This window comes from Pezoporus flaviventris, unplaced genomic scaffold (genome assembly GCF_033815535.1).
Source record: "Pezoporus flaviventris isolate CSIRO_AGI_PZ_B2104156 unplaced genomic scaffold, CSIRO_AGI_Pfla_v1 ptg000029l, whole genome shotgun sequence".
In the NCBI taxonomy this organism is placed as follows: domain Eukaryota; kingdom Metazoa; phylum Chordata; class Aves; order Psittaciformes; family Psittacidae; genus Pezoporus; species Pezoporus flaviventris.
In genome coordinates, this window is record NW_026892577.1 from 4665949 (window position 1) to 4692851 (window position 26903).

General features: G+C 37.1%; 1 protein-coding gene across 1 annotated transcript in view; it reads right to left on the minus strand.

The window, feature by feature from the left end:
• ATRNL1 (attractin like 1) overlaps positions 1-26903 on the minus strand; it is a 507305-nt gene that overhangs the window by 454961 nt on the left and 25441 nt on the right. The window contains exons 2-5 of the mRNA XM_061458665.1: positions 10559-10642; positions 8479-8592; positions 7606-7734; positions 4025-4233 (exon numbers count right to left, since the gene is read on the minus strand). Of these exons, the coding sequence (XP_061314649.1) occupies positions 4025-4233; positions 7606-7734; positions 8479-8592; positions 10559-10642 (536 nt within the window). The remainder of the gene's footprint in view (positions 1-4024; positions 4234-7605; positions 7735-8478; positions 8593-10558; positions 10643-26903) is intronic.

Sequence of the window (26903 nt, forward strand, 5' to 3'; positions counted from 1 at the left end):
AAAGGAAAGGATTCCTTGGGCTTGTGCTTTTACGTACACGTATCGTATTAATTGACATATAATGCACAAGACACCTCCCAGACTGTAAAACTGCAGTTTCTTCTGACTGAATTGATAGTCTGCCAGAAGAAAACCTGAAAAGTAAGATCTAGACAAAGACAGCATTACCACAGGGCAGAAGAGTGAAGACACCTGCTTCTATTTTTTTTTCCCTTCCAAAACCAGGTTTGTCCAAAGCAAGTGTTGTATCATACATCCTCTTCTCTGAAAATATGTACTTGTGTGCTTTCTGTTCAAGAACACCCAGGTACAGAAGCCCCAAATCCCAGATTTCAGACATCACAGCATTTAGCACAAGCTCTTTCCAGTTCTCCATTTCAACTGCTGCTGCCTCAGTTCATGTGTCAATCCTCCTTCACTCGTTTCAATAAACCACCACCACACAAGCACAGCTTTGCTAAATCCAAGCATTGAGGAAAAAGGTTTGCCTTTTCAGGATAACCTAAGTCAAGTATAGACACACTGACATAGCACTACTGGCCATATTCAAAATGCTGTTAGAATAAACACCATGCAATGAGCCAGGCAAAATACAGCAGTAGTCCTAACATCCCTTTTATACTTCCATTGTTTATTTTTCTCCTTACATAAAGGCTCATTTTTCCTTAGAGAGATGTTATAAAATTCAAGCTGCCTCAATTTCTAATAGACTTATTTCAAAGTTACTTAGTTCAATTTCAGAATCTGGTCTTCTGCTCCATCTATCTGGTAGGAGCAGATCTGCAGGGAGAAAAAACTAACCATATGCATTCCAGCATTTTATTGATGTTATAACTTTGAGCTAGGACTGAATGCCTGTTTGTAGCTGGTATGCATTATGGGCAACCTTGGAGCTCATCCGGTGTAGTTTCATCTAAAAGGAATGCAGTTCCTGTTTTCAAACTACCTCACGATGCCATACAAAAAACAGCACACGAGGAGAACCAGATTTACTTTGAAGGTACCCTTTGTAAAATAGTTTTAACCTATTTAATATGTGGCAGGATAGTTATTTCCTGTGCAGTGTATTGAATCAAGCTCCTTAAAAGAAATCAAAGAATATCTATATCAAGATGACCTGTAGTATTAATCTTAAAAAGTATGAAACATATTCATAGTATTTAGTGATATTTTCATTATGGCCACTTAACCCTCTTAAAAATGTGGAAGTGTTTACAACCCTCATAGTCATCCTGAATTTTTTAACCATTACAGAAATTCATGGTTTGGAAAGCTCCTCTGCTCACTTACAGCCTGAGACAATAAAGAGACACAGCAATCCTGATTTCAAAGAGAAATTTGACAGAATCATAGAATGGTTTGGGTTGGAAAGGACCTTAAACATCATCTAGTCCTAACACCGCCTGCCATAGGCAGGGACGGAATTTGCTGGCTGTAAACACATGTTCAGCAAAAGGTAACATCTTTCTATAAACTATCCTTTTCAACTTCTTTAACAAGTCATATAGTGCAAGAACCACCACTTTTGTCTCAGCCAAATCCACATTTCTTTGTTATCGGTGCCTAACAAAGAAAAAGGGAGCAAATAGGTAACGTGCTTTGGGTTTTTTTCCTGAGTTACACCCACAGCCTGTACCAGCAGCATCAACACATTCTGCTTTAGAATATCCAGAAAGCTTAAGCAGTAATGGGACAGTGAAATATGATCTAGTACTCAAAGGGAATCACTCCTCAAGATAAGCTTCAGCCTTCATTATGTTACCTGAATATTCATCTGTTTTTTTTCTGTATGTACTTCTGAGACCAAATATTTCAGAAATGTTTAACATTATTGAACATTATTAGCATTATTAAAATACTCTTAACAAAAAGTACATATAACAAGTATACTTTTTCAAATATACTTTTTGTTAAAAAATAAAATTCTTACATTACTTTATTTCCATGTCTAGAAGTTTCTATTACGGCTTTATTGTGTATTTGTACAACTAAAAGTTAACTGCAAGTATCTACAAGATCCTTCTTCCACAAAATGTATCCAACAATGAGGTGATCCTAATTTTTACTCAAAAAAAATTATTCTTTCCCAAAGAACAGTGTTCTCTTTTATCAGAATACTTTTACAACGGAAATTTTGTTTTCAAAGATGCTCCATCCCCAACATCCACAAGATGTCACCATTGTAAAGGAAAGAAAAACCGCGTGCTGAAAAAAGAAATACGTTTATGTTCTGAACCATGGATTTTATTTACTGTACATCTCAATGCAGTTCAACGATTTTATTTTTGTTTAATACAGGGATTAAATATACCTAGAAAAACCCAAACCCTAGAATTCTCCTCAAAAATAGAGAAATCCAGACCCTACTTTAGCCACTTGGTTTGAATCCCCAAACACACAAAAAACTTAGCAGACATCAAGAGCAGTAAGATAAGTAAAACCATTTCTGGTTCCAGCATTGCAAATAACCTACATAGAAGATACTGTCAGCTTAGGAACATTAAAGTCTATAGATGCAAATAGATAAATAGATGACTAGAACAGAGAAGCAAGAGAGGTTCAGGAAAGTTTAGTACTGTTTAGTATTTAACAAGAAAAAACATTTACATATCCAAGCCAGCTCAGCTAACACAAAGTTAAAAAATTAATCAAAATCTATGTAGGTTCAGTGAAAAATCTGAGCAAAAAAAAAGCTCTAATCCTACTCACTGCAGAAAAGAACAGGAAGCTATTATGCACAGAAATGGTAGATGAAAGGAAGGCACTAACAGTGAAAGTTAGACTTTTAATTTCATTTTGTGCTCAAAGCTTCAAATGTTAACTGAAGGTTCAGCCAAGACAGCATTTCCAAAGATTTGTGATTTTATACACAGGGATCTGAAACTGCAAGGCCCCAGTGCACAAATAAAAGGGTGATATTCTTGCTTCAAGTTCTATTCACAGCTTCCTTACAGTGATTAAGCTTTCAGGATCTCTTTTTGTGTGCTACAACCATGGAAGGGTCTAAAGGACTCAGCAACAAGTCTGCACTGTTTCCATTCAATGACCATATTGCTAACCCAGCTCCTTTCTGCGGAGTTAATGAAGAAGAGGAATGTATTAAATCTCATGGTGTCGTTGGTCTAATAGGTGTGACAGCTAATAGGAGTAAAAAAGTCATTTCCTTTGACATGCAAAAAGAAACAGCAATTAAACCAAAGCAGAGGCAGGAAGTAATGTGAAGAGGGCACATCAGCTAAGTAATCTGGAGGTACTTATACATTTCTTGCAAGAGAATAATGCCAAATTCAATCCACAGCAAACTAATCCAATCGAGACTTCCAATAGGATTGGTAAAGGATAAAAAGAAAAAATTGACAAACACGTAGCATAGTTACTGAAAGTGAATTACACATTTAGGATCTGAAATAATCGCTCTTTAGTAAGAAAATTATTTATGGTCCTGAGAGTAAAAATACAGCACATGCTTACAGTACACCTGTTACTACTCTACAGTATGCATCCACACAGACTTTCTTGCACCATCTCAACAAAACAGCTTACCTTCATTTTTCATTGAGAGGCTTTACAATATGCACAATGAAGGCAGCGCATACTTACTTCAGGAAACACTAAAAATATGACGTGATGATGCGAAATTCAGGAAGGGGAGGGAAGAAAATCAAATCTATCTAGGCATTAAAGAAATTAATAGAATAAGAAATTAGGCTATGGAGGAACTTGGCCTTCAGAAGTGCCCACAACTCTTGAGTAATTACTGCTATTAATATTTCAAATTAATGAGGCAAAAAGAAGAATGCCCACCACAAGGAACTTTAGGTCAGATATTTCCACATTATCTTCAGACAGAAAACATCAAAGCTATGAGCCTTTTATGGCATTAAAGTGTGAAAATTTCCTCCAGACATTATTTGTTCCTTTATGTTTATTCTTTAAAGATGCTAATATAGATAGGCATTATAGATAGGATGCATTAAAAGCAGTCCTTTTGTAAATATTCCAAATCCAAATAACAAAACCTTACCTTGCCAGCTATCATTGCAAACACACAGCTTCTCGCCTGTCAAATCACAGTAGCCATGATCTGGACTGCCACAGTTGGCTTTACAATATGGAATATCACAGGCTTCTCCTTTCCAATACTTGTCACACTCACAGTATACCCGGCTTGGAACAGACACACTGGTTGTGCACTTCCCATGTTCTGAGCAGTTATTAGGACATGAATTAATTCTGAAAACAAACAATACATAAAATAAGGGAAATGAAAAGCCAAGAGTTCATTACAGTGGTTTGATCTGACAGTATTCCAACTGTACTTGTTAGACAAAGTATTTTCTTCCTGAAAAATTTCTGTGTACTGATAAAATACAAGTTTAATGATGATTTTACAGGCACATGAGCTGAAAAGGTATTCATCCAGGCTTACACATGCAGTCTGTGATGCAGTCAAGATCACAAACACTTTGTACTTTAACAAGGAGTATTGACATTAAGCAGAAGGACAGATCACCACCTATTTTTTCCTGTGTTCCAGTATCAGCTTTCTAGTCAGTCCCTTTAAATGCTTATTATTTCTAAGAACATCCACCCTACAAAACACTGAGATCACAGGCAACTGGATTGCAAAGCTATGGAAGCTGGTTCCAGAAATGCAGGCAATTCCTTGGAGATGAGGAAGGACTGAAAGACACTGAAGTATGCAGGTCCAATAGTTTCCATGATCAGAATCTCAGGCAGTATGCGCCTGATGGAGTCCAAAAAAGATTTGAAACCTTTCTGATGACTCACAAAGGGCTGGGTTGAAACACAGAATAAACTGTTAGTACAAACGCCTGCTGGTAACACAGACTCCTCCCTGTAGATGCAAGAGTTGGATCCTGTTCATAGCATTCCTTGCTCTTACTGAAGAAAGAAACTGAAATAGTGGGGAATTGTTCAAGGCTGGACTTCAGCCAAATGTAGTTGTGGTTGGAGGGTCAGGAGACATGCTTTCATTTTCTGAAGACTCACACCTCAGAGGGCAGATTCTGCTATATTACCAAACAAGAATATTTCATATCTGAACTACAAACATTCTGGGGCTTTGCCTATTAACACGTGGCATTAAAACCATCGATGACACTAACTTCTGTATACCACAGCTCTGAGGAACCTCTCCTCCTGACTCTATAGGGAGAGAGTTCTGCAGGAAAGTGAACAGTTGAGTCTTCCCAATAACAGATACATCAATTTAAAAGTAGACACATTCCCACTCCAACAGGCTCATTAAGCATTCAAACACAAATAAAAACTGGATGAGCAGAGTTAAAAGCAGGTTGCCTGACTTCAAGGAATACAAAATTTACCAGGGAATTCCAGAGCAACTATTGTTTGCAACTGGCTTGGCATTTCAGACACAGAAGTTGTGCTTCTGTCTTCCCCAAAATGAAGGGATATAAGCGGCCCACCAAGATAAAAGTCAGAAACTGCTTTGTGGTTACCAAACCAAGAAAGAAAGAGGGAAACAGAAGCAAAGTGCAACAGATCGGAAACAGAAAAAAGTTAATGCAGGCATAAAACGCAATTGCAGGTACTTCTATGTTTATGTACCATAAAGCTTTATTATAAAGAGCTACTGATGGCTCATTAAAAAACAGGAAAAAAAAAGGCACGTATTTTAAAAGTACCCATTGCAATAGAAGAAACAGAGGAACCAAGTACATAAAATTTCCTGACTTATGTGTTTCATGGAATTAAAAACTGGCAGGTTTTTTATTTAGCTTAAACCTTCAAAAATATTAGGTAATAATATGTAGCATTCACCACTTCATCAAATCATGAAAGAATGCACAGCACATCTAGTCGTTTCTTAAGAATGCCATGTCATATTGCCATTTGCTCCCAAGACAAACACAAAGAAGTGCAATAAAAGCTTCAGGGATCACTGAAAAATGTATCTAATTACAGTAGAGAAGTCTGCCAGGTGACTGCATTTTACTGACGTCAATTGACAAAAATACCCTGTCTTCTGGACTGCTATTTCCAATGCAATACATGTAAAGTGAGGTTTCCCAAACTCTGAGAGCTATTTATTAACTGGTACAAGGGAGGCAAACGACTGCAAGTTACAGAAACAATCTCTCCATAGACAATTTAACAAAGACTTCTGCCAAGAGTAAAGCTATGGTAAAAAGCACGAAGAGGAATTTTAAACTAATAAAGAATATGACAAAAATATTACATATATTTCCACATTTGAAGTGCGGTGCTGGCCACTACATCCTAAAAACTGGCATTTCAGAATGTGAAGGAATTGAAAAAAAGGAACAAGAGTATCTTCAACCATAGGAAAAAATATCATGTGAAGAAACAGGTCCAACAGGGCCCAGTAATCCCTTCTTGAAGTAAAGCATCCAGTATAAAGAGACATTGCATTATTTATCACAAGCATGCCCCAAATGAGACGGAAATTGCAATCAACAGCTGGTGCATATAAGAAGGAAAAGGCTAAGGTCCACTGGATGCATCTTTAGAGATGCTGACACAGTAAAGCAGACAGGAGGAAAACAAGCATGACTTCATGTCTTTACCATCATAGTAACTAGAAGACAGGCAGTGTAAGAACCATGAAGGCAGAATTCAGACTAAGATGAACAATAGGAGGGGAAAGCACCCAAGAATTAGAGAAGAAATGGAATAAAACCATTGTGGCTGGCACAAAAATAAAAGTAGGACCTCAGTGAAGGTTTCAAAAGCCACAGAAGTACATCCAGCAAACAAAATCAAGGAACAGATGATTCTAGCTCAAGAGAAGCAAACTTGACATGACAGCACATATAATCTCCTTTCTATTCCATACAACAACTACATGTGTCGGGTAAATACTGGAAGGGATACATTCTAGTTCCATATGGCATAGGAAAAACAGTCTTGGAATGGCCACGTGGCTTTACTCAGAACAATATATTTTATCTCATTTTCTTTTCTTTATAACTGGTACTGTAATTACAACTTATTGCAACCCTAGCTCTGTTATTTCTAAAGCCAGCAAATATAGCTCTTACGCAATTAATATATCAATAAACACCTTTGATGGGTTGGTCATTCTCACAGAATCATAGAATCACAGAATCGTTAGGGTTGGAAAGGACCTTAAGATCATCCAGTTCCAACCCCCCCTGCCACGGGGAGGGACACCTCACACTAAACCATCTCACCCAAAGCTCTGTCCAACCTGGCCTTGAACACTGCCAAGGATGAAGCATTCACAACTTCCCTGGGGAACCCATTCCAGTGCCTCACCACCCTTACAGGAAAGAATTTATTCCTGATATCCAGCCTAAACTTCCCCTGTTTAAGTTTTAACCCGTTACCCCTTGTCCTATCACTACAGTCCCTAATGAAGAGTCCCTCCCCAGCATCCCTATAGGCCCCCTTCAGATACTGGAAGGCTGCTCTGAGGTCTCCACGCAGCCTTCTCTTCTCCAGGCTGAACAGCCCCAACTTTCTCAGCCTGTCTTCATATGAGAGATGCTCCAGTCACCTGATCATAGCATTCTCCTGAAAGAAATGACAGGCTAAATACCAAAGTAATGATTTATTAAAAAAAAAAAAAAAACTTACGAGTAAAAAATGTTAAATCCAGTTAAGTTATAAGCAGCATCACTGAAGAAGTGTAGCAATGCATAGCCAGATGTAGTAACTACTTCAGGAACAGTTTCATTTCCACGCACTTCAGGAACTATTAGACCACTGGAAGAAAAAATGAGAAACATGTTTTTAATCAGCCTTCAGCTGGTAGGGGAGGAAGAGGAGTCACCTATTCTACTATCATATTCATAGAATCATAGAATTGTTAGGGTTGGAAAGGACCTTAAGATCATCCAGTTCCAACCCCCCTGCCATGCCCCGCCTCCATGCCATACTGACAAACTTATTTAAAAAAAAAAATCGTACAAAATGTGTATAAAATCTAAAATCCAAACAAACTCCTCCTTCACGCAGTAATGCGAAATTTCACATCTGACAGTGCATGCACCGTCAATTTGATTTTAAAAACTTATTTTAACTTTGGAAATATTTATATCCTTCAGACAGATGCTTAACACTCACTGTCTTTCAGCACGAGTTCTATTTCCACATAACAGAATCACAGAATGGTCAGGGCTGGAAAGGACCTTAAGATTATTTCCAACTCCCTGTCCCATGCCATAGTCCAGTTATTTCTGACTGCCTGTCCAAAACCATTAACACTCCATGCATCGCCAGCATTAAGTACAAGCCAAATAATGGATTTATGCTATGATGACCTAACCAAAAAGAGCAGTGCTTTGCAATTTATTATAATATACCTTTACACAAATGCTTCCACAACATTAAGAAAAGAAAGCAAGCTATTTAACAAATTGACAGCTTTTAATGATAGGCTTTTTTCTCTGCAAACTAAGAATGTCCATACATGACTATCTGGAATAAAAGACTAACAAACACACTCACCTAAATACAGCTATTAAAGGTGCATATATTGAATCTCCATCATATACATACATATGGTCCCAACTACATTCTGTGGCAAAGTGATTAAATCTTAATCTTAGTATTGCATTTGGGCTGTAAAAGGAAGGGAAAAAAAAACACACAACATTGATGTAAAACATTATTTGCAGAAGTCTTGAACACACAGGATAAAAAACTTACAGCAAAATGAATCATGCAGCATAACTCTATGAAAACGTTTTGAGAACTAAACATTTCAAAGACAGCAAGAATTTCACTTTATCTTAAAGGACTTAACAGAAATAATTAATATAAATAATAACTTCAGTCCCAAGTGTAATAAGCCCTAAACTTAAGATACTAAAGTTTATCAGATGTTGTCAGTATTCAGAACAACTACAATATCCCATTTTAATATACTAGCTTTAAAGTGTCAGGACTATGATACTTAAAACACATACACATCCTCACTGCAGTATTATATTAGTTATTGAAGATAAAATTCAACACACATTTAAAATAGCAAGCAATATTAGAGCAAGGTATTTCTTTCTCACTGCCTGCTTGTCCCCCTGCCACCTGGGAATCATATTTCACCAGGTTTTGGCAGAAATCCAGATGAGGTCTGTAAGAATTCTGAAAGAGGCATTCTCTCATATGACAAAATTAGCAGACTCATAAATATATTCCATCTAACATAACAATTATTACCTTTTATTTCATTTTAATTATTTTTTTACCCCCTACTGACAGACTCAAGTACAGTTTGTAAAACACTTTCTTGTGTGTGAGAGAGATCATCTGGGGAGCACTCTTGTTCCATTTTAAGAGAGATTATCTTATATATATGTAGCTTCTTTGTGTGCTGACATTATGCACTATATTACTGGCTTGCATTACCCTTACACATACTGTGAAGCACATTGCTTCCATCAGCACCCACTCTACCTCCTGCAAAGTGGAGGCACAGAATGAAGACCAACTTCAAAGCAGAGCTTGCATACAGTCCTGAGGCATGTTTTCACTTCAGCCTAGTACAGTGTAAATACTCCTGAGACAGAAGTCTGGCTATGTCAAAAAGATATTCAGCTGTAGCCTGGTCACCTACATACTGAAGTTTCTACTTAAATGATTTTGCAAACTACCCGCAATATCATTACTGTCGTGTTTAAATTACTATCTGCATATAAGCAGAAGAAAACTATATCAGATAGGTCATTACTGGACTGCAGAGACAGAGCAGACATCTAAGGTAGTTGAGATTATGACAGTATGGAAATACAAAAGGCAGCTATCCTCTTCTAGAACATGTAGAATTCAGACCTTGCTAAATTCTTCAGTGAAATCCTCACACCATGGTTTGGGGGGAAAAAAGGTTCCACTAAACTTTAACAAAACTATGCTTTTAATGGTTTAGTTACACCAGTGTATGTGTCTCATTATTCCTTTGTGCGTGTCTGTGTGTTTGTGTTGTATAAACTGAAAAATAGGCAACAGACATCAAACATCTCAACTGTATAAACTGAGGGCACAATATAATTTTAAAACTAAGTACAGGAGGAAAACTAGAATGGAAAAAGAAAATACTTTATAAAAGCACTAACTTTTGAGCAACATGGAACTGGAAAATTATCCTTTAGCCTGGAAGCATTCTGTACTTGAATGAAGCCTTTCCTGATTTATCACCGATATGACTTAAATAAGACAAATAGGTAAGATAATGAGTTAAATAACAGGATTCTGTAACTGCATTTGGAATTCACGCAACGGTACTCAAACAGGCAACACATTTATCATAGGGTTTTGAGAGCCTGCAGCACTGGCCAAATGCCAATGTCAGCCTAACTTTTGCCAGCAGTTTGAATGGAAATGGAATTTGGCCAACTGAGCAATCCTGAAAATCCTACTTTTTTTTTTTCCTTTTTTAACTTTATAGCATTTAAACAGAAACAAGCAAAAACAAAAAAAAAAAACCTGTTTATATTTTATCCAGATGAAGTTTTTACTTGAGTTCTTTGGATCTCTAGAATACACAGTATCAAACTGTCAGAAAATGTAAGCCATGAAAATAAATACTTACTATCCTTCAATTAACCATGTACATTTAGTTTTATATTTATAATTTATTGGTCCATCTGTTAAATATCCAGAAGGTTCTGTTAACCTACAAGAAAAAAAAACAGTGCTTTAATAAACCAGAGACAACACAACAGAAGACACATCATCAACATGCCATCAGATTCTTTCTAGACAGAAAGAAAACTGAAATATTTGAAGGGGGTAGGGATTGAAGAGTCAAGTCTCTCTTCGTTTTTCTTTTCACACTATTTTTGCTCATAAAAACAAGAGTTATGGTTATTCTACATCACTGATTTACGTTCTTCTCCTAGGCAATCACAAGACTTCTAAATTTTCTAGTTCAGTAGCGAGCAAATACTATGTATAATTTAAATTATCCTTCACACAGAATGGATCTAAGCCAACATAAAGGGGTTTTTTCTTCAAGAGTATTTTGGTCTGGTTTGCTTGTTTCTTTTACTATTGCTTTACATCTTACTCTGAAATGAGACCATAGCAGCAGTGGGAAACTCTTCTAGATCAACAGAAATGAAGGCATAAATTATTAATTAAAATAAGCATATCTGCCAGCCTGACCCTATCTTATTCCTGGTTAGTGATGAGATATGGGAAAGCAGAACCACACTGCACTATGCAGAAACTAAATAAAATGCATATGAACAGTTATGAAAGGTCAGACCAAAATGACAATGGTAGCCCAGCAGCCTGTCTGACAGTGCCCTGCAGCGGATACAGAATCACAGAACGGTTTGGGTTGGAAAGGACCTCAAAGCTCATCCAGTTCCAACCCCTTCCATGGCCAGAGATACCTTCCACTAGACCAGGTTGCTCCAAGCCCCATCCAGCCTGGCCTTGAATACTGCTGGTGATTGGGCAGCCACAGCTTCTTTGTCTCAAACTATTCTAATGTCTCAACACCCTCACACCAAAGAATAACCAATAAACACACAGTAAAGGACACCCAGGAAAGAATCTTTACCCCTACAGATACGCCCCACAGCATTATAGCACTTTCAGTGACTTGCAGCTCAGAGACTTTCTCAGCCAGAGGATGTTCCTTTCTATCAGTTTTGGGTTAACGCTTCTCCTAGGAGTTTGCCCATGCAAACTCAAACAGCAGCATCCAGACCATCCTCATTTCCATACACATGGAAATCATTTCCATACACATATGAAGACACATCTCAACTGTTTTTGTCCTGAGCCTACCTCTCCACAATTTCACCTGACATCCTTAGTTAGGTCTGGTATCAGATAAGCTGATGAACAACAGTACCCAAATTCACAAAATGCAATGACCTGTGTTGTTTCCCATCTTTTTCTCCACTATCCCTTGAGAAATCCTTGCTCACTGCCTTCACTATTTCTTTGGCGTTTTCCTATACCCTGAGATGCAGAGATCAGCATACTGTATTCAAGATGCAAGTGAAACATGAATTTGTATAGTACCCAAATAATGATTTCCATTTTGCTCTCTATTCCAATCTTAACATTTTATTTGCACTTTCAACGACTACTGTTCTCACACTTCAAACACAACTAGCTGCTTTATCTTTTTTCTGAGTGATAATAGGTGGTTTACGATTCTTTACAGAAATTCATTTAACAGAAATAGAACCTTTTTCTTCCATTCATCTATATTACTTCACATTCATCTATACAGAGCAATAAAATCACAGCTGAAATTCAATAATCTATTAACATAAAAGCTTTCTAAAAGAGTTTAGTATCTCCAGCACACTGTCACTTTGCTAATTTACCCCATTTTGTGCATCCTTCATGCCTATGTTCTATAGCTCAGGCCTTAAACACTCATCGCTGGTGGCCTTACTCCAATGGGAAAATTGACCATCCTGCTCTTTAAAATGCTACAACAATGACAACAAATAGAAATACATACTCAGAAAAACTCATTTATTCCAATGTACTGTGGAAAGATAATCATTAACAATAATTATCACTTATTGGGTTTTTCTGCTTTGCTTTCAGCTTTGTAGATCTGATTCAATAGACTAGATCTAAAACCCAGAGACCACACTGAACAAGCTGATCAAATCACAGCTAAGTTTTCCCACCAAGAGTCCAGCTGAAGAGGAATTCAGTATCTGCTGTCCTGCCTTCTTTGAAACTGTATACACAAAAAATATTCAGTACTACATCTACTGCAAATTATTTACATTTGAACTCATATCAAACACTAACTGCATATTTACTAACAGAGATCTGTAATTCTAAACATAAAACTATAAACATGCATATTTATTTCCTTTCCAAGGGAGTATGAAAAATTCTGAGACATGTTTCATGCAAATTATCATATTTTTAAGCAGTTCCTTCACTTCTCATATGAGAATTTGCATCAGTTTCTTAGGCACATTGTAAGCCACTCTGCTGCAAACCACTGGTTGTTTGAAGATCTTTACACACACTTTCCTTGCAATGAAATGGAACTAAACTCTCTAATATCAAGAGCTGTTCCAATAATTGAAACATTGTCAAGGCATAAAAAGTATCAATAAAGTATTATATTTTTCTGCATAAAAAGAAGAAAAAGAGAACAGCTGGTAACACAAGCAACAGACAGAAAAATTTCAAATGGAACCCAACACACTGAGCTGGTCTGAACTCTGCAGTGCCCCACTCCCCAAAAGCAAGGGTTCCTGGGAAGCTCTACACAAATGCTGGTGTAGCTCAAAGCAAAGCAATGACTGATGAGAGGCACGGCTGGTAATTCACACTCCTCCCTGCTGTACACTGGAGAAGCCACAGCAAGAAGCTAATTATGCTCCTGCCTGGTGCTCTCATGTGAATCAGTGCCTGGCAACACAGTATTTTTGCTTGAAGTTCAGGAAAACACAGTTTAAGTTTATAATATTTCTTATTGCTGAGAAACATCAACTTAAAGTACATTTTCATGTTTACATACATGAGAAATAGGCTTTCCAGGGCTATTTCCGTCTTCTTTACATATTAATCATGTTGCTGGGACAATAATGAACATAGTATCAACATCGATCTGGGAGGTCTAAGTTACACATCACTGATTTTGATACCAAGCTAATGATGCTTGGACCCTAGCAGAACCTCAGTAAAGCTGATTACAGGAGTGGATCCTATGCTAGTGTGTGCTAGACTGAAGTAATTTATTTATTAAGAAAAGGCAGTAACGTATAAAACTCCAATCAAAATAATCGTCAGGTCGCTATATGCTTTATATACAAAGTCTTACACAGCGAGCCAGAGAACATTTATTTTGCTGTAATGAGTGTGAAATATCACCAGTACTCATTTGCAGTCATGACCATTGCCTTCTTAGCAGCTGTATAATGCAGTGGAGGTGACTTACAAGAGTTGTTTTTATTAGATCAGCCCTTTGGCACTAGTAAAGTGCAAACAATTTCCCTTGTCACCTAGGCTGATAATTTTCTGATAAATAGATTGCTTTGGAAGAGTAGATACCCTTTGAAGCATCTAGTGCACTTTGATGAAAAAAAAGTAAAGAATAAATAAGAGCACAACATTGCTTTGTAATAATGGTTATGGAAAATAGTAAGATAAAGGGGCTGTCCTATTTAGAATAAATTCACAGCAAGACAGGGTGGTATTACTGTAAATTTCTTGAATCATACCAAGAAGTTTTCTGTATCATTTTTCTTTCCAAACGTTATCAAATACCAAATCCCATAAATAACACATGGATCAACAGTACTACATTCACGTAACCGTTTACCAAATCAAGGACAATACTCTCTATCATATAAAGTAAGTTCCTAGCAAGGGCATAGCTCTCCTCTGTGACTAACAGTGATCCTGCCAAATAACCAAAAACCAGAGGAGCAAACATTACGACACAGTCCTTACAGAAGTGGAATAGCCAGAATGAAGCCTACATACTGCACCCCATTCCCTGCTCATTGCTGAGAGGGCTTCAAGGATAAGGAGACAGCCAGAACAATTTGTGCGGCTGCTTACGCACCATAGGTTTATCACACCCAGACTCCAGCTTCCTAACCAGAATGCAAAGGACAGCAGCTGATGCTGTATATTGTCATTTTGTCATTTTAAATTGCATGTCAGTTTTCATAAACACCACAGTATTTTTTTAGTTGGCAGGGTTATAATCAAAGCCTATAAAGAATTAGAGGTGTGCACCAAGAGAACATTTCCCTTCTCTGCATCCTGTAAAATACATCTACCAAATTATAGACAGAAGGATGCTGCACAACAGAATTAAAGACATTCAGAAGCCTTTTTGACAGATTAGTCACCAAGCTAATCAGTCTGTAATAGACTATGTGAAGAATAGATGGCACTATAGGTGGTTTCATGTAGCAGACAGACGTACGAGGAACACAAGAGCTAAAGCCTCAAGTCAACACAGAGCAACTGTAACACACAAAGGAATATCTATAGTCCCCTGGAATATTACTTCTGTTATAAAACTATGGCAAATATAATTGAGTTAGAATTTAAAGTGGCAACATTTACATTTATCACCGCAGAGACTTTAAATCAAGACTGATGCATTTCAAGGAAAGAGAAAAGTTATGTTCTAATTCAGTCAGAAATTATTGGTCCAAATGAAGCATGAAATCTAGGGCCTGCAATACATTAAGACGTCAGAGCAGGTTATTAAAATGGCCTTTCCTGGCTGTAATATTTATGTATCTGTGAAAAATGCAGTCATGTAATTTCCTGTATCTTCTAGCAAAAGAATATTGTCATCAAATATTTTAAGAAGGGGCACTAATTTAAACCAGAGAAGCCATTGGGTATTTTCCGTCATCAGCAAAGATCTGCTAGTAGATGGACAGAGGTCTGATTTATAATACAGGTACCTAGGAGAAACAAAGACTAAATCACATTCATAACATCACAAATATTCATTGTGAAATAAAAGCAGCATTTATGAAGAGGTTCATTTTTTCTCTGTATTACTTTGTGTCACATTTAAGAATTTTATTAAGTGTTTGATGGTTCAGCAATTCCTACTTCAGACAGATCTGAATGTAGGAATCAAAGCATATTTTGCTATGTGGATTTATCTCAATATCAGTATTTTTGTGTCAGTCAAGGATTATACTTCCCATTGCTGGAAAATTTTGCTTTATCTCATTTTTGTAGGAAAATTTATCATATTTGGAAGAAAAAGGACATTGTGATACAAAGTTTTAAGATCAAATCCTTCATAAGTACAAGTAGGCACCCCTCCTAGCTTGAGATCTTGTAACTCACCTTAACAGCAGGGAAAGAGCTTTCTTCAGATATGCCAAATAAGATCAGATGAATACATTGAGAAAGAAGGAAAAAAAAAGTGGACCTCCTTTATAGAATAGAGTCAGTGATATCAGAAGGAGGCACAGAAGAGATCAAGAGGACATTTCTCATACTGAAATTTCAAGTGCCAAAGAAAGTTGTTTAATATTTTTCTCCAAAGAAAGATGTGAAAAGTGGTATGTTCTGAAAAAAAACAAAGCCAGAGTTTTGTTTTCCAGGCATGAAGCATTGATCAACACCTGACAAAAAGCTTATGAACCTGCATTTGGTTTTCCTGCATTTATACATGTACGGTAGAACCCTGCTGTTGGCTAATTTTTTTCCACAATGTATATTAAACCAGAACACACTGACATGCTCCAGTCCTAATTTTTCTTCAATGACTAATCAAGAGGCATAAATATATTACATTAAGAAAATATTTGCATATGCCACTCACACTCCTATAGTGGGTACACGCTGCTTTGCATTAATATAATGTATGTTTAGAAGCAGTAAGGACAACTTTTTACATGCCAACTAATCAAAGGCACGCTCTTAAACCAGCCCTACTTTTTCCATTGACAAAGTAACAGTTGCTCTTGTAGTTTCCCTGCTGATTAATTCAAGTATTTGGTTCCTCACTCCAACTTAACTTTCAACAAAACCAGGCTTAAAAATGACCAAAAAAATCCCAGAGAAGTAAAATGAAGGCTACAAAACAACATTTGTTTCCCCATAAGAATATATTCTATATTTCAAGAAGCTCAACACTAGTGTGTGGCACATGGTTTTGTTTTTTAAAGTTAGCAGGCGTATAAACTCCGATTGGTGCAAAACATCAATTTAAGGTTTAACTCCAATAGGAGTTTTCTTTCCTCATTTACTTTCTCTGAAAAAAGGCTGTTATTCTATAATACATTTTTGTTAATTGTCCCCAAAACTACTGAAAGAATAAATACAAAAATACATCGCATATTACTTAAGCAATGCATTTTGATTTACATTCCACATTATATTATATAAATTCACAGAGCACAGACCATGACAGGTCATTTGGAATAGGTTATGTCAATCTGTGACTGCGAGACTTAAAACAGAATCTATAAAGTGACTGGAAATAACAAAATAGGGGCACAGGCTTAAGAACAATTGGTCAAACCAATGTAGAAAATACAGTAACACTGTAATTCTAATATTTTTTCTATAGTAAATTAAAATCTTGTGGAAATACTGTATGGGCTATGTAAGGATTTTCTTCCACCTCCTTACAGTGTCAGGTTGTACTTGACTTTTTTACACAAAAATCTTTAATTGCCATTCAGTTACAACACCCCCCAATACCCGTCCCAAAGAAACCATACTGAAATCTTTCTTCACAGTTACTTGTCTGATCTGTTCTTAATAACTGCAATGACAGATGTCTACGACCATTCTTAGGCCATCTGTTTTAGTACTGACTTATCCTTATTATTAGAAAGTTTTTCTATATGTCTAACTTAGCTATTTCTTACTTAAACACATTACTTCCTGTCCTATTCAAAGCGGACCCAGAAAACAGGTAATTCCCTTCCTCATTCTGCTTACCTTTCATAAGCATCTACCTTCAGCCTTTCCTTCTCTGAATTAAGCAGTTTAACATTCCTCGGGCATAATGTTGTAGACTTCCCTCCTCTAGAACTTCTCCAATGCACCTGCATCTCAAGATAGTACCCATTACTGCAGCTGAAGTCTGACCAGCAGAGCAACCACTGAAGAAGTGTTATTTGAAGTCCTTAACATAGCCAGTTCTCCTGAATTTAAGTAGCGGAATAACTGCCTTTGTAAGTGCCAGTTTGTACACAACCTGCAATTCCCTGTGACTGCTAACTTCCTCCACAAAAAGAACTAAATGGTATTACTCTAGTTCATCTTACTGGGGTTAATTCTGCCCACTGAAGTGTATCCAATTCCATCAGTACAACTTTTTTCAGGCAGTGTTACATGGGATCAATGCAGTTTGCATGGTCTGGAACTTGCTGCAAGGGAAGTTTCATTTATAATCACCTTCTCAGTAGAAAAATCTGGTTTTGTTTCCGATATAAGCATTCACTTAAAAGATGGTAACTGCTGGCCACACTGCAGAGTGACAAATCCTACTTAAAAATCAATGAACCTCACAAGAAAAGATGAAATTCCAATTGTGCGTCTCTATCATAAAGTTCTTTCCTACATTTTCCTTAACAGCGATTTTTCTATTACTCACCTACGTCAACAGTTTCTGAATTATTATTCACATTCATTATTCATTCACCTTACAAAGCACTAACATAAAGTCAGTCCTAACAAAAATTAGCACTCAAGTGCACATGTGTAGGCCCCCATTGTGACAACTGCATTAATTTTGTACACTCTGATGTCATTCACCAATTACAGCCCAGTACCATGGTTTGTGCTGGTTGAAATGAAGCAGCAGACAGACATCAGCACTGCTAATTAGAGGCACAAACAAGGTTTTCCCAATATTAAAGTCCAAGGAAAAACATTGACACACACATAGAGAAGAGCTTTCTATATTTCCTGCACATAGAGAAATTCTGTTAGTTTCCAACAACGGCATATGCCAAAATGCTCTATTTTAAGGGGGGGGTTGACAAATTAATAACAGAATTTTGTATGAACATAGGCCAAGAGACGAGATGAAGAACAGGCACAGTAATCTCTCCCACCACACATATGATTGGACTATTTTCATTTAATGGCCTGATACATAAATGGAGCAAATAACACTATTGAAAGCATAGCTTCATAGAAGGGGCCTTCAAGAAGTCAGGATGGACTCTATCTTCCGGCTGTTCTGCAGAGTAGATAGATCCATTCTTTAAAACATGTGAGTAAAAGCCCTAACTATGTAAAAAGAAAAAAAACTCCAAATGCTGATTGCTTTGAATCTAAGCAAAGAAACAGACAATTCTCTCTACTGGTACCAAGTATTTACTTATTTTTATCACTATGTAAATGAAGCCAGATTTTGGAATAACAGAACTTCCAAATAAGAAGCAATTTTTTGAAAGGGCTCAAATCGAAATAAAAAAGAAGACAGCAAAGCCTAATAAGATCTGTTCTGCCAAGACACTAATACAGCATGAGGGAGAACAGCAGAGTGCAGCCAACATGATAAACGCTTTAGCTGACTGAAGGGAGAGGCAGCAAGTTAAAACATATCAGCACTCAGAAATCTGTCACTAAATGTGTTATTATTCTTCAGTGGATTTTTAGCTTTTCTGAATAGTAATATTCACATAATGCAACAAGGAGAAAACCACACAGATTTTTTACAAATAACTTACATTACCTTCAGAAAAACTGCTCCTTACCTATAGCTCTCATTGTGCGACTTTCCACCCCTAATAAATATAGTAGGCATCCATCAAGAAAGAATTGTTTTAATACAACTTCAAAAGCACCTAATTTTGTATGAGATGAACAGAGATTTTTTAAAGATGTCAGCTTCATTATTTAAACACAGGTACCCAAGTACACATTTTTCTGTGAACAGTTGATCTGTCTTCCCAAGGTTTAACCTGAACTCAGAAAATACTTTCTAAATGCAAATCTTTCGATTTGGAGCACAGGGAGAAGGGCTGGTATGCCACATTTTAAGAAACCCAAACTACTAAATACTGTATGACCCCAGTCATTTAGATCTTATCAACACCTAAAAAAGTTTCTATGCAATCTGGTTTTACACAGATGGATTTACATGTAATATTTACGGAAAGTTTCTATAAAATTGAGTGGAGTTGAATCAATCTACAGAGTTCAACAGTGAACCACATACTTTCCACAGAATTGCTACACCAATTAACAGTTCAAACCTTGCCAATATTTTCCAGGTGGCACTGTCCTCTTCGTCTCCATTTGGAAATCGGTGCCTTTTAAAAGATACTGCAAATAGCACAATATCCTCCACTGACCTGGAAAAAAAGCTTCAAGAAATACAGCTTCATCTCTCTTATATGGAATAATACACACCTTCGGTATTTCCTATCTTGGTATCATGGCTGGACACAATCATACGAGACAGGCATCTGCTCTATTAGAAATGACCATGCTCGTTCATAGATGTCATCCAAAATTCTGCCTATCTATAAATAGGTCTGATAGGACATCAAGTCGGCATTCAATACAACTGCAAGACATCATACCTGTATCACTACCACATTTTATTATAGCTGCAAATGCTACTTTAGATAGGGAATCCAAGAGGTTAAAAAGCAGTAGAAGAATTATTCCTGCTTCAAGTCACAGGCAGAGCAGCTACCCAGTTCATTGAGTGAACATCTTGAACTCATAGTTTCCTGTCATGATTACTCATTTTCTCAGAAAAAGAGAAAGATTAGAAAGAGTCAAAATTCTCACTATTCAGTCTTGATTCAGAAGAATATTAGCAGCAGGTTCAAAAGCTCTCTCATATATCCCTCTAGCTAGCTCCTATTAGAAGCTAATAGGAATTACAAAAGAACGTGCCAGGAAGCAAGGAGATACCTCATTGCTCTAACATTTAACAATGTTCATTTCAGCCAAGAGTTATTTTTATGGCCAAATGTTGCCAAGATAATGAAGAAATAAATAACAAGCCAAAAAATCCACACTTCACCAGACTGAAGTGGTTCTATTACTTTTTTCCTACAGACTCTTTTTATTTGTCAAAGTTCTGAATATGAATAGATTGCGTTATTTTCAGATTTCCCTGAAGTAACACATTATTCTTACGTTATCCTTAGAGTTTAAAAAAGTTATAGTTTAGGCTTCTTTAGTTGGTACACTCTTTTTTCTATTTTTTATTGTCTACAAGGCAGCTATCCATTTCCAGAAGCAACATGGTTAAGTGTATTTTCTAACATACTATGTACATTATTTTGATAATGTCTTCCACCTTATCTCTGCTGCCTAAAATAGATTTCAAATCAAGTAGTTTCTATGTTGGATTGCCTGCAGGTTTTGATTTAATCACAGTATTAACATGAGTGAAGGGAAGTTACATGAGTTTTTATGTATCCATACATACATTAAACATATGCATGAATATATCTGCATACTTAGCCATATATATGTATTTCATAAGACTCCTATAATTAATCAAACATGCTACAGTATCTTAAAATGTGGGGCACAAAGTACAGACACAACAGAGACTGAGGTAGCTGGCAAAAAGGTAATGCACTGTGCCAGTTTTTCACTGTACATCACTATAAAACTCATTTTCATTTGTGACCTAGTTCAGAGGTTTAACTTAAGCTTCCTGAGGTAACAGCCCAATGCTCTAAATCCAGTGTGTCACCTACTCCTAAATTTCTCATTGTCTTTTCAAGGCAAGTTTCTAATACACACCTGTGTTAACAGAAGTAACCACTTCTACCATTCAGTCATTTAGATTGATTAATACCCAACCATCAAATTGTATGTTTGTTTAGGACAGCTTCCTCCTCACAGGAAACTACCTCCTACCACAAGGCTGCAAGCACCAGCTCCCACTAGCTGTATTAATTCTGAAGTCATCCAAGTGCATCTAACTTTGTCACACACACACACTCCAAAGAAAAAGAAATCCAAAGACACCAAGTACCTCTTAGAATCCCTAAGACTACCTCAACAGATGTTTCATTTTATATTTTACATTATTTGTTTGGTTTTTAACACTTCATCATCCTAATTCAATTTTACTTTTATATGTATATATATATATATATAAAAAAACAGCAACTTCTCCCTCCCACCTCCCATCAGCACACATTCTGCTTCACAAGGGGCTCTCAGTCCTGGAACACAATCTCTAACAGTAAAAATGTTCAGATAAGAAGAGATAATAGTTCTTTTTCAAACTGAACTGATTAATAAATTCTAATGGCTGGTTGCTGACTAGGTTTCAAGTAGTGTCTTTTAGATAATTGTACAGATAATCACTTACTGTCTGTGTTCTGTGGCTGTAGCCATTACCAGGACATTACACGTTTGCCTTAAATACAAAACACATCCCTCTTTATGCTGTAAAGAAACAGGAATGCCTTGTAATACCACAGAGACATGAATGCCATTATTCATTTTGGAGACATGAAAGATTCTTATCAGTAATAAAAAAAAGGCATCATTTTGGAACATTTCATTTGTGGCAGGTGTCATTTTACTCCTGTTTTCTGTTTGACCCTTTGCAACTTTCCAATAGTCCCTCTAGAAGGAGATGAAGAGAAATATGAAAGGAAAGACCATGATATTTGAGTCTTAACTATTGCAGCTGCCAGTTTCAAGATCAAACATTTCAATGGTAAAGGGGTTTGGGTTCTTTCTGTTTGGCTGGGGTGGCAGGAAGGAGGGGGTTGTTGGGATTTCCTGAGGGGAAGGGTACCTTTAGCCTGTAATTTGTTCTGGTTTTAAATGCAAAACCTCCAGAATTAATGAAATACTGACGTTTTAAATCACAAACAAAACCTGTTAGCAGTTTTAGCTTTGAGCTCACAGTCTCAGCTGAAATGAAACACCAAGAACAACTTGCAGCTAGTGATAAGAAGTGTTAGAAGTCAGGGGAACACACAGAACTATGCTACATCCATCAATTACTGAGCTAAATACAACTTCCTGTTCGCTGAACGTTATCCAAAGACCTGCTTATGCAACGATTTCGCATCTCCAAAGCTAGTGTTGTGAAATATCCTGACAACTTCACAACTACACAAGTCTTAGTCCCTTCAGAAATAAGTCTTAAGTTGTGTTACATACATTCATAGCATTTCATTGGGATTTTGGGAGATGCCATTGGTAGTGTTTTTAATGTCTGTAGAAACAGAACAGAGTAAGACACAAATCATGCTATTTAAATTATAATGGCTTCATTTTGCCAATATTTTCTTTCTTATCTCACCTTTTTTTCTCGTTTTTTTTGTAATAAAGACAAAATAGTGTAAAACTATCAATATGCAACAGAAGACCAATGGGAAACTGAAAGGTGGCATATACATTTTTAAAGCTTTACAGCAAAAAAAAAGATTGAGCCAGGAAAAAGTTGCATCCTGCAAACTGACCCATGTATGTGCCTTCCTGTAATTCTAATGAGAAAACTCAACTGAGACTGCACGTTATCCCATTCACAGAGTCATGTATGGGTTTAGGATTTAAACAAAGTAAACAAAGTTTCATTATGAAAGATGCAACTCAAGTTTTTCAGTGTAACACTCCATGGGTTTATTTACCACAGGCATTGAACAAAAAAAAAAAAACCCTATGTTTTACAATTTCTTTCTGCAAAGCAGAAAAACTACAATAGAAAACTTGGTCCCTTCAAATCCTGTCTTGATAAGGACACTGAATTCAATGAACAAAACCATGAAAGGTCCTCCTGAAATCTCCAAAACCTTTCTGCTCTAGCATGCCAAGGCACTGATCAATATCAGCCACTTGTTCAAAAAGCATAGCTTAGAGCTAGGAACAGGGAAAGAGGACATATGGGAATATCTCACAGGGGCTGTTGCACCCAGTCTCCCACTAAAGGAGAACACAGGTCAGGACAACATTGCTTGGAATGTTCTGCTTTCCCATTAACAGAGTACAACAGCAAAGATACATAGCTACAAGGTTACAGAGCTTTTGTAATCCTATTCATGCTCTCCTCACAGGCATATAGTACAACATGTGGGACGCACTGCCAGCCTGTCTTATCAGTGACAGGATATAGAAAGTTCATGAGCAAAAGTTAGGACTGCTCCTAGGATAACAGGCTACACCCACTTCCCTCTTGAAACCTAACTTGGGCTAAAAGTTCAGAGCTGCTGCTGCTCTTTCCTCACTCAATTCAAACACAAAGTACAGAAGATTACAAAAAAGAAAAACCCTACTGTTCATCAAGACAGCACAAATAGAAACTACACCTGCCCACAGAGAGGAGCTTCCGATACACAGCATAGTGCCTGAAAGCCAGCAAGGAATCAAAGAAGCCATACATTGAAGTCTAAAGCCAGTAAATTAGGCTGTTAACAAGTAGTGGAAAAGAAAGGAGAAGGCAAGCAATCACTCTGAAATAGGGTCAGAAAAAAAGCAATGACCCTAAGACTTAGAGAAGAAGAGATGATTCAGTTGGCAAAATGCACTAGAGCAGAGAATTGCTTCAACGCAGATGAGTGGTTAGGGAGAATAGGAAGGATGGGTTGACCTGGCCCTTCTGGATTTTCACGGCTCTTGTGCCAAAGAAGCAGCACCTGCAGCACAGCCTCCACGTGCCATGCTGTACAAGAAGCTTCCCCAACTCTCAGCAACTATAGAACGAAACAGAATCATTAAAAAAGAGATACTTTTGTTACTTAATATACCAACTTACAAGCATGCCATCAAGTATGCCTGTCAGATTTAACTGCTTCAACTGTCATTCAGATCTGTCTTGCATTGTATCAAACCAGAAATCTAAATTGCAGTGGTCACCTCACTCAAGTCATCTAACAGCAGAGTGAGATTTTTAGCACTGATGGAATTTTTACAGAAAGGCCTTTGAAAGATACATCAGAAAGAGGTTAACTATTGCTTTACTTGATTGGCTTAAGCAAAACCGGAATACCTAGCAAATTCAGAATTGTACTGGTTTGCATAAAGAAGAGACAGACATCTGAAAGAAAAGCATTTAACTGAAAAAAGATTACTGCTGCAGCAAAGATGACAACTGAAACCAATCCTGTTTAAATAAAATTGACTTTCCGTGCCTACATGACCTTACCTGGCTCTCCTAGATGATTTCTTGAGTACCTTTTCAGTTCATTATTCCAAACAGGCACACACTGACATAAGCAGTACTGTCTATACCACGAATAATTCACTTATAACAAACTTATTTGTTTCTAATTAAGAATAAATATAACTTATTTTAAAATGCTTTGGATGCTTGATTTTGCTTTTCAGTAGGTTTCGTTACAGATAAAAATAAGTGACCAGATATGACAAGCCAACAAAACTAATCCTCCTTCTAAATCCCAGAAAAACTGCACAAACTCCAATAAATGTCCTGAATTTTTATCGGACAAGAGAAAAATCATTCAGTGTTCCTTGAAAGCTTCTGTGTTACCAACATGGTCTGAAAAACTACTCATTCAGAAACTCAAAATCTATAGAATCCAAATCAGAATATACCCCTCACAACAACACAAGCAAGTTTTAGTATTGCTTTTGTTCAGTTCTGAGTTTGTGGACTAGAATTTGGCATTTGTGCTGCTATCTAAAATAACTCATGACTCTGAAATTCTTATTGATCAGCAATCATTGATGCAAAAACTCACTGAATGTTAATTAATACAGAGAGAATTCTCTTTTAAAGAAAGTAATTCCAATAACGAATTCACACAAGCTTAATACCAACAACAAGTCACAGGAAAGGGAATTTACTTCCCTTAAACTTCTGTGTGACTTTCAACCTTTCCAATACATGTAACACAGTCTTCTTTCAGCATGAGACTCTTTCCAAACCAAGGTCTTGCTGGAACCAAAGTGTTACAACTGAACCAGTTGCAAGTGTAGTTGCACAAAAGGTCATGTAAGGCTGTTTCAGGAACAAAAGTACATCACCTAAGACCACAGCTGAACCTCAGATTTCTGACAGTTTCTGGTTATTGGTCCACTTTTGTTATACCTTATCTAGCATAAGCATCTGTTCAGCAATGCTCACAAACCACAGAAGAGATTAAGAGCTGGGGGTTGAGAGGACAGAAGATGTTCTAGAGCAGAAAGGCTAAAGATAAAACTATATTCTAGTATATTCCCTTGTACAAAACCTATCAAATCTGTTTCCAGGCTATACTTCTAGATACATTCCTAAGAATGCACCCCACAGTCAAAACAAGCATTTATTCTGGCCTTTGATTAGTCACCAGAAGATGATCTTAAATCATCACTCTTATCTTCAGCCACTCCTGACCTCAGCTCTCCAAGGACATCACTGTTCACCAGACTCTTAGTAGGTCATTACACTGGAACATATTACAGTTAAAGCAAAACTCAAATTCAAGCATGGCTTGTTTTCCAGTAAGGAAACTGAAAGGTTATCACCAGCCTAAAAAGAGCTGGAGGGCTTGTTGAGTCATCCCCAAAATAAACTTCTATTCAAAACTGCAAGAAACTAAACCACCCCTGTACGACTGTGGAAGAAAAAACAGCCATAGAAAATTCCAGAGAGGAAAATTACAAATAGGAAGCTGCTACTTTGTTCATTGCTTTAAAAGAGAAAAGCTTAAGACTTGGGATTTAAAAACAGCTATTTTGATAAACAATTTATTTAGGGGAAGAAATTAAGTAAAGGGAAAAAAGTGTTCATCAAAACGTGGTAGTTCTAGTGCCTATGTAAATTGAGACTACTCAAGTATATTGAGTACATAAATTATACACTTGTGGAAAGTATTTTATTTTGATCTGTGAATTTGCTCACTTTTGTCCACTGTTCACAAAATCCACACCTGCATTTATAACACATCCATTCCCCAAAGCTAAGTGCCAGATATGGAACAGGCTGTATAAACGGGTATCAGCCAGGAGAGGAAGAACAAGGCACAATCTTCCACAGTTCATTTGGCTCCCACTCTGCATCCCATCTAACCAAAATGAAGCAGAGCATCTTTTCACTTGATTTCTCTGTCCTGAGTGGAAGCCATCCACAAGCTATAACGTGAATCTTTTGACCCACTCAGCTGCAAGTGGCCAGCACAGCACAGGCTGTACCATCCCATCAAGTAGCACTCAACTACCTTAGGGGCTTTGGAGTCAAATCCAGAGTGACAGTAGTCTGGGTTCATCTCCTGACCAAGGGAGACACTCTAGATGTGTCTGATTTTGTCTCATTTTCTCGCACTCAAGTAACCAGCTTGATAAAATAGCTGCTTTTTAAACAAGTCATCTGCATATGCAAGATTGAGATGGTTTCTTCAGCCTGGAGCTCAGGAATTGCCAGCCTAATGTCAGCTTTTGCACCGAGTTAAAAAATAAGCTAAATCTATGCTTACAAAGTCACTGGGAATACAAGTTTTTAATCCCTTTATATTTAAAATTCTTTTTCTTGAATCAGCCTAAGGATGCAAACATTCTGA